Genomic DNA, 8,588 nt, shown 5'->3' with positions numbered 1-8,588 from the left:
CAGTTCAGCTGGCCTGACTGGCATGTGCAGGGCATCTGCTTATACTCAGGGCCTGGCACGAGCAGAGGGCCCTGGAATGATGCTCTAGAAGGTTTGCTCTCAGTTTTCCTACCACCGGCTACCAAGAAAGCCACTGGGAAACCAACGAGCACCTTGAAACATAAACAAGCCAAAAGACGTTTAACTTTCCCATTCCATTTGGTCAAGTCTGGGTTCACTCTGGGTCTAGTGGGCTGAACTTCACGTAGTGGAAAGCACATCACATTTGGGAAAGAAAACTTGGATTGCTATCCCAACCTGCACTTAGTTATATGAACTTAGATTCTTCAATGGCCTCTCTACACAGTTCATTTGTAAAATGGAAATTTAGAAGAAGTTCTTTTGCTTAACCCATGGGTAGAATAAAGCATATGAAGGCATTTTGCAACCCATGAAGAAAATATCAGGTAACATAATTTTCACTCTCAAATATCTGCTTCTAGTCGTACACCCCACTCTCAAGTTCCAAGCTCACATATCTAACTGTCTCTTCCGCAGGACTTCCCAAACAGCTCAGAGCTGTACTGAGATAACCGCCCAGCCCTTCTGGCAGCCAGGTGGTGCATGGCAGGGCCAGAGACTTTGGTGAGCTGCCCCCAGGTGCAGAAGCCACCTCCAACTTGCTCAACACTGCTTTACGTGAAAATTCCAACTAATTATCTATCTGGCTTTTAAAATGATTTTATCAAAAAGCAAATATATTTTCTTTCTTCAAAAGCTTCCTCCTCCCACTTTCCCTTTTCTTCCAGTGAGGATAATCTTTATGGATAAAAAGAGAAGGCAGAGACGTCGTCTTTGACATTTCTCTCCACTTCTACCCTTTCCCATCCTATGAGCCATCATTTTTTCTTTTCTTTCTTATGTCTTGGCGTCTCGCAGAACCAAGCTTGACTCTTGGCATATGACCACAAACAATTTTCTCTACACCGACCCTTGATGTCCACATCTGTGAAATGAAACAATGGAAGATGTAGATCTGTCTGTGATGATTAAATCAGCTTGGGTTTGCCACATGTGGGGCACACGTGAGCTGAATTCTGCCTTCTAGCTGTCAGATGCCCCAGAGATGTTCACTGTCTCCCAGCCTTTTCTTTCCCTACCTCCATAGTGTCATCCCTGTTCTTTACTTTGCCTGGACTCTTCTCTTTCCCTGTCCCATTTCTGCCTATCAAGCTCATGTGCATCCCTCATGGACCTACTTTCAAATACTCCCTCCCTTTGGCATCCAGGAGTGAAGCTACTTCCCCTGAACTGTAAATGATTCTTGCATTTTATTCCTACAACTCATGAGGCACTTAACATGACTACTGTGTACTCCGCTTTTGTATATGCCATCTCTTCTTGTAAATGCTCATGTTTATCTTCCTTACACATACCATTTACTTAATAAATAGTTTTTAAGTGACTGAAAGAACTCATCAATCAACTGATCAATGATGGATGTCCAGACCTGGCATGAGTGAATGAAAAACAATTTGGAAGTGATGGAATGATTTAAACAAAGAATAAGACACCAAAGATGCATCCCATTTTGTGTGCTGATTTTTTTTAATGAACATCGTATAATCTTACAAAATAACTGGCTGTAGCTGTTTTACGTTACAATACAGTAGATCAGCTCCTTTCACTGTGTTCCCAATCAAACCATCCCCGTGGAGTGCTAACCGGTGCACTCAATAGTGATCTCACAGAGGAGAGGATGTGCCAAACCCAATGCCTTGCAATGGAGGGAAGAAGAGGAGAGAATCAAGAATAACTCTTCACTTTCATGTACAGGTTTGCCAGCTGACAGTTCTCACTCTGTCCTCTCATCTGTCTGCTTGGAGGCTGTCATACTAATTGCCAGAATCATCCAGCCCTGGGCAACCTGGACCCCAGAGCTCCTAGTCACTAGGAAAAAGAGGAAGCAGAGAAGTGATTTTGGAACAAGGAAACAGAGGGAAGAGCCTCTGGGAGAGGCTCTCTGTGACCCCATGAATGGGGAGGAGCAGCAGAATGCAGACCACCATGTGGAATGAGTGTGAGCTGACATCCACTGGGGATCTGTGACCGTGGCATCTCAGACCTTCAACTTTATTGTGACTGGAGGAGCTCAAAACACTAGGCTCCAGGGGAAAAGGCAGGAAGAACCTGCTGTTTCTGAATGGCCAGGGCTGACTCAGGCTGGGCAACCTGTAGTCTAAAATGCTTTCCATGCACCCCCAGATCCCTCCTGTCACCTTCCTAGGGAAGTGATGGAGAGCAGATGTTGCCAACAGAAACTAATTTTTTTAAATGAAGTACAAAAGAGAAATGTTCTCATGGTTACTCCTGTGGGGAGACTGAGGCCAGACCCATCATGAACCACAGGTTCCACATTCCCATGGTGGGGGTGGGTAGCAATGAGGGCTGTAGCCTTCTTGAGCTGGGTAATGCCCAGGATAACTCTCCTGCTACCTAATCCTCAGACATGGCAGGATTCCCCTGTACGGAGTTTGACATGCTTCAGGAAATTTGGATAATGATTTTACAACTGTTTTAAAATGAAGAATTGAAACTTGTCTACTCTCCTTTTCCATACTGAAGCCTATTAGAATCCCCCAAATAAATATTCTATTCTTGAGAGCACTAAATGTGAAGCCAGATAAGAAAGAATAGGTATCTAGACTGTTGTTTCTGTTATGGCTGGGACTACAGAGGACGAGAGTATTTTGGATGGGCAACCTCTGGCTCTTTACCTTTCCCATGACTCTGCCACCCTCCTTTTAGATCCCCATAGATAAACTGTGCATATCCCCTTCTCCTTTTTATTCCATTCCAGAATGTTGTTCTTTCCTACATGAAGTCTGGCTCAAGTTGGAGGGGGGGATGGTAATATTTCCTTTTTCCTGTTTGCACAGCCAAGGCTTCAGTGTTGATGGGAAGAGTAGAAAACTGTGGTTAGAGGCAAAGAGCAGGTGATCCAGAGAGACCAAGACTGCCCTTAACCTTTGCCTGTTCTTCCTTTCCTGAGATGATAAGCTGGGGTGTTGAAAAAGAAACTAGCTCCTTACTCTCTTTCTCCAAGGCCTACTCCATAAATCATTACCAAAAAACCCCCCAAAAAACCCCACCCCAAAACAGCTGCAATAGACCACATGCAGAAAGAGTCAGCCCGGGCTGTAGACAGAGGCAGGTTAACGTGGTAACTTCACACACTGTCCATCTATTGAGCAAGAAAGGATCACAATGACAAAATGGACTCTAACTAGTTGAAATTCTTCTCTCTCCCCACAGAGTGTCACCCTTGCTCCATGTATTTTCAGAACTCATTCAAAGGGCGCTCTCTGGGACACAGATTTGACACAAAGCACTTGAATAGACTTTATCTCCCATTCTGCATTGTTCAGAGGATCCCCTGTGGTGTGCTGTGGAGACCTGAAACAAAATTGGATCTCCTTGACTCTTTTGTCCTCCAGTCCTGGGCTCTGATTGACCCCAGTGTCTACCCTGTGAATGGCCTCAGCCAGCTCCTCCATCCCGGCCTATTTTTCCATCTACTCTCACCTTTCCCCCAGGTCATTTCCTTGACGCTTTCTCCCCCAGTAAGTCAACAATAGGTCATGTGGCTGTGAATGATGGCCAGGCTCAGGGACTTAGAAGAAAGGAAACCACACACAGAGTATGAGGAACGCATGAGTTCCTATCATCCTGGGCACAGGAAAGTGAGCCTGCATACAGACTTGTTGACTGGCCAAGAGCCACCCCTGGAACAGGCACCTGCGGAAGTGCAGAAAACCCTGGGCCCCACTGACTGCAATTATGAGTTCTGAGAAGTGAAGGGAAGTACTTTTTGGATGGATACTCAAAGACTAGTTTTCCTGGACCCCTCACCAATGGGCACCCCCAGCACATTTCCATGCTCCTTACTATTATTACCCCAAGTCCCCATCTCCTCAAACTGGGCCCAGCTCTCAGCTCATAAAAAGATGATGAGCTGACATATGATCATCAAAAACTCCATCCAATCTCGCTCTTTGCTTCCCCAGTTCTCTCTCAACCTGCTAATCCCTAGGAATAGAAAGATGGTAGAAGAACTCAGTCCTCAAACCCTCAGCATTCATTTTGGATATGAACTTCACAGCAGCATGTGTGGAACAATGGATAATTTTTAGCTTAGTAGACAGCAAAAAATATAATATATATAATATATTTATATCATTATGTTTAAATACTTATAAAGAATTAATAACTAACCTCATTATTACTAAGGGAGACTACACAAAGAAAGGGAGAGAGCCAGTTTAGATTAGATGAGCCCTGAAAGACGGTAATCCATTCAAAATGAGTATTAACAGAGTGTCCCTGGCAACTGCTCTTCTAGGGTTTTGATATTGTTTTACAAGTTGGGTGGGGCTGAATAGTTGGCAGGGTGCAGAGTAGGGAGCAAGGCAAGAGTTGAGGATGGGATTGGATAGAATATAAATGGGGGAGGAGGGTCCTTGTATATCTGTCATATTTCTCTTTCCATTTTAAATCAACTGCCTCTTTGAAGAAACCTTTGCCTATGATTCTTCCTTACTTGGGCTACTTGATACAATAGTTGGCACCTATAAATGTCCTCTTGCTTTAAGATCCTTCATGTTCTTCTTCCTTCACTTTATGCCCTTCCTTTTTCACTCATCTTTTCTTTCCTTTTGTGGAGGCCCCTCTTTCTTACTGCCTCCAGGGCAGTGGAAGGAAGGGCTGGATCCTACAGTTACTGGTTTTCTTCAGCCCTGGGGTCTCGGCAGGTGCATTCATCCTGATCACAGTCAGCAGCAAATGGAATGACCTAAGGGAAAGCAAAGAGAAGTTGAAATCACCCATTTTTGTACCAAGCTTCACACTTTCAACCAGCCTTTGCTTTTCTCACTTGGTCCCAGAGGAAGTGTGGGATAGCATGTCAGTATCACAGAACTGAAATTAACACTCAGTTCTTTCACTTACACACCATGTCTCCTTAGGCAAGGTAAACCTTGTTTCACTTTCTTTACATATAAGGTGGGAGGACAACAGCATCTACCTCAGAGGGTGTTTGGATGGTTTCAATAAGATGATGGATATGAAAAACATATTTCTAAGTGCCTCTAACACCTGTTACTACTACTTCTAATATTACTGCTAATGTTTGCACAAAATCCCCGTAAAGTAGGTAAGATGAATGTTAGTGTTTTCTTCTTAGAGGGAAGGTCAAGAAAGGTAGGGTGCCTTAACTCAAGGTCATGACACTACTACCCAGAAAACCAAGCCTCTATAACCTAGCTCTAGGTTTTCTACTCCCTTGGTGTTCTTGGGGCCACAGGGTCATCTCTACTATTTTCGTAAGCTTGAGGTTTTGCCTTTCTTGAACCCAGATTATACTTAGGCTTGGTGAAACAATGCGTCTCTCTACTCATTGTTTGTGGCCAGATTGCTTTCCTGCTATGTGATTATCCTTCCTCCAGGCCAGAGATGGCCCAGCAACATTTTCTCTCTTCTTGTTTGCACTGCTACCAACAGATAAGCATACAGTTTGAGTGTCCATAATTAGCTTCAGAGAGAAGTGGGCATTTAGGAGACATGACATAAAAGTGACAAAAATTCTGCTCTTTGGGCATGGATGGTCAAATGAAACAAAAATAGATCAGGGTATCATGTAATAGTCCAAGTGCACTGAAGAGACAGTCTTGGTGATTGGGCAAGTGGTGGAGAATGGGTGGTGGGGTTTGAGGTAATTTCCCAGCATATTTTCACATATGAATGAACTAATTTAAGAGTCAACAAGGGTGAAATGATTTTTCAATCCCTTATGTGTATACTGGCCACAGCCACTGAAGTCCATTAAGGCAAACCCTAGAACTGCAGAACGTGAGATGGAGATGAGGAGAGAATTGACTGCTTTCTTCTCAAGTGGTTATGCCTTCCTGGGTAGAAAAGGGACCCATGACCAGTTACTTTCTTCAAGTGAGACCAAGAACTAGTTGGCATGCTTTCTTACCTGCAGTCCAAGCTCTTGATCTCTTTCTCATAGTTTGGGATTTAATGGTTTTTAGAGCAAACTCAACAGTGACACAATGAGCTCTTAAGTTTTCTGCACTACGTAAGTTAATTCATGCCACCAGTGAGAAGAATGTCTAGCACAGAGTGAGTCATCAGTAAATATTGTCTCTTAGAAGGAGTATTCAGGTCTGTGTACAGGTAATCATAGGTGTGACTTTATTGTGGAGATGCATACGAGGAAGAAAACATTATCTCTTGTGTATTTCTGATTCATCAAATCAGCCAACTAGCATCAAATATCTTTGGAGTTCTTGGGTTTTCATTCATATTATTCCAAGTTTTCAGCCTACTCGATTTTATATGTTTCGCTCGAGCACATCTTCTAATTTTATAGAGCCCAAAGTAACAGGATAAAAGGAGAGAAGAACTACTGCTCAGGATACAGTCTGGGGAGTGTTCCAGGGAGCTTGTGATGGTTGCTCAACAAATACCTGCAATATGCTTGCTATACACTTTATAGGATTTTTAATTTAGCTATGAAGATTTAATAATAACAACTGGAGACATTTAAAGCACTAGGTAGGAAGCCCTGCTCTGAAGTAGGAAATGGCAACCCACTCCAGCATCCTTGCTTGAGAACTCCCATGGACAGAAGAGCCTGGCAGGCTACAGTCCGTGGGGTTGCAAAGAATCAGATATGACTGAGAGACTGAGCAGGCACAGATATCACTTCATGGGTAATCCTGCCCCCCCAAGGAGTGGAAGCCATTATTCTCTGCTCATAGAAACATCTCCTGGACAATGACAAGCAGGTGTGAATCTCTGAGGAGCAGAAGCATGGCTTTTCTGAATCAGTTGCAGGACTGACAGTGAGAGAAGTAGTGTTTTCTAACAACTTATCCTAAAATTACAGTCCTTCCTCCTGTCACCATAGAGGCTCCCACGTTTGCTCATTATCATTCTGTCCTCTTGACTGTTGAAGAAAAACCATAATGCGCCAAGAAGCAGAGCTAGCTGAAGCCCCTGCCTGTTTCTGGGGCTACTTCCCTCTCCCCCAACTCCCAGGTGTCCTCACTTACCTTCTTGGAGGAGAGTGTAGAAGGGCAGCAGTCTCCCCCATCATAGTTGCAATAGGCCCGGTTATTGATGGTGTCACACCAACCGTCCCCTTGGAAAGGCTGGTAAGGAGGCAGCAGGTCAGTGTCTAAGTACAAATTCACTCTGCTTCCCCCTTTTCTCCCACTTACACCACCTCAAAATAATCCACAGAACTCAAGATACATTATTATGGGAGAAAAGCCAAAGGGCAGGGCCAAAACTGACCCAACATACTCAAGAAGTTGAAAAGTCTCAAGATAAGACCCTTGGATCTAAGGAATTGTCAAATTTCATACCTAGCATCTGTCCCTGGCCTATTCTAGGGTCTAGAATGATTCACTGAATTCCTTGATCAACTTTTTCACCTTCTTGTAATAGTAGGTCTTTATATCATGTGGGTTACAGATTATTTTTACATACAAGAAAATTAAAAAAATATATTTTCACATGTGTTAGCTCTGTTGGTCATCAAGAAAAGCTGCACATCAGGCAAATTTGGCTTTAAAAGTCCCATTTCATCAGGGAGGAAATGGAGATAAATAGAGATGACAAAAATCTCCCCAGGTCACACAGCAAGGGTCAAGTAGAATTTGGGATTAAAAGTCATGTATCTTGACTTTTTGCTACTTATTGAACCACAAAGAAGGCTGAGTTGGACCATAAAGAAAGCTGAGCACTGAAGAATTGATGCTTTCAAACTGTGAGTCCCTTGGACAGCAAGGAGATAAAACCAGTCACTCCTAAAGGAAATCATCCCTAAATATTCATTGGATGGACTGATGCTGAAGCTCCAAAACTTTGGCCACTTGATGCAAAGAGCTGACTGATTGGAAAAGACCTTGATGCTGGGAAAGACTGAATACAGAAGGAGAAGGGGGTGACAGAGGATGAGATGGTTGGATGGCATCACTGTGACTCAGTACACATGAGTTTGAGCAAAACCTGGAAGATGGTGATGGACAAGGAAGCCTGGTGTGCTCCAGTCCATGGGGTCACAAAAAGAGTTGGACACAACTGAGTGACTGAACAACAACACAGATTAAGGACCATAACTGCCACTTCTTCTGGTATTTATACTTAGAAACCCAGTTCTGGGTTGCTATATTGACTCAAATGATGTCTGTCCAGAGTGCAATGGTCCTAGGGTTTGGTATACCATGCTGGAACACAAGTCATCCCACTTGTACAGCTACTTCATGCATAACAGCTAGACACAGGGTTACAGCAGAGAAAGCCAAACGGTTTCCATCTCCTCCTGTTACTGCTACAAGTTAATAGAAACCAAAATGGGAAAGGGGCCCAGGCCAAACCAGAGTTAATGGAGTGTTTCACCCCCAAAGGGAATGTATGATAAGAACAGCAACCAGCCGTTACAAAATAGCTCAGCAGCCCAATGTGTCGTTTCTTTCTAACCACTCCTGGAAGGGAACAGTGTCCCGCAGCATCCTGGAAGGCACACCAGCCAACCCAGC

General features: G+C 43.8%; 1 protein-coding gene across 1 annotated transcript in view; it reads right to left on the bottom strand.

The window, feature by feature from the left end:
• Positions 1–1,568: 1,568 nt before the first annotated feature.
• PAPPA2 (pappalysin 2) overlaps positions 1,569–8,588 on the bottom strand; it is a 356,164-nt gene continuing 349,144 nt past the window's right edge. Inside the window, exons 23-24 of the mRNA XM_060396631.1 lie at positions 7,098–7,196; positions 1,569–4,831 (exon numbers count right to left, since the gene is read on the bottom strand). Of these exons, the coding sequence (XP_060252614.1) occupies positions 4,757–4,831; positions 7,098–7,196 (174 nt within the window). The 3' untranslated portion in view covers positions 1,569–4,756. The remainder of the gene's footprint in view (positions 4,832–7,097; positions 7,197–8,588) is intronic.

The sequence above is a fragment of the Ovis aries genome, chromosome 12, assembly GCF_016772045.2.
Source record: "Ovis aries strain OAR_USU_Benz2616 breed Rambouillet chromosome 12, ARS-UI_Ramb_v3.0, whole genome shotgun sequence".
In the NCBI taxonomy this organism is placed as follows: domain Eukaryota; kingdom Metazoa; phylum Chordata; class Mammalia; order Artiodactyla; family Bovidae; genus Ovis; species Ovis aries.
Note: the sequence above shows the minus strand (reverse complement) of the source record. Positions and strands in the feature narration are given on the sequence as shown.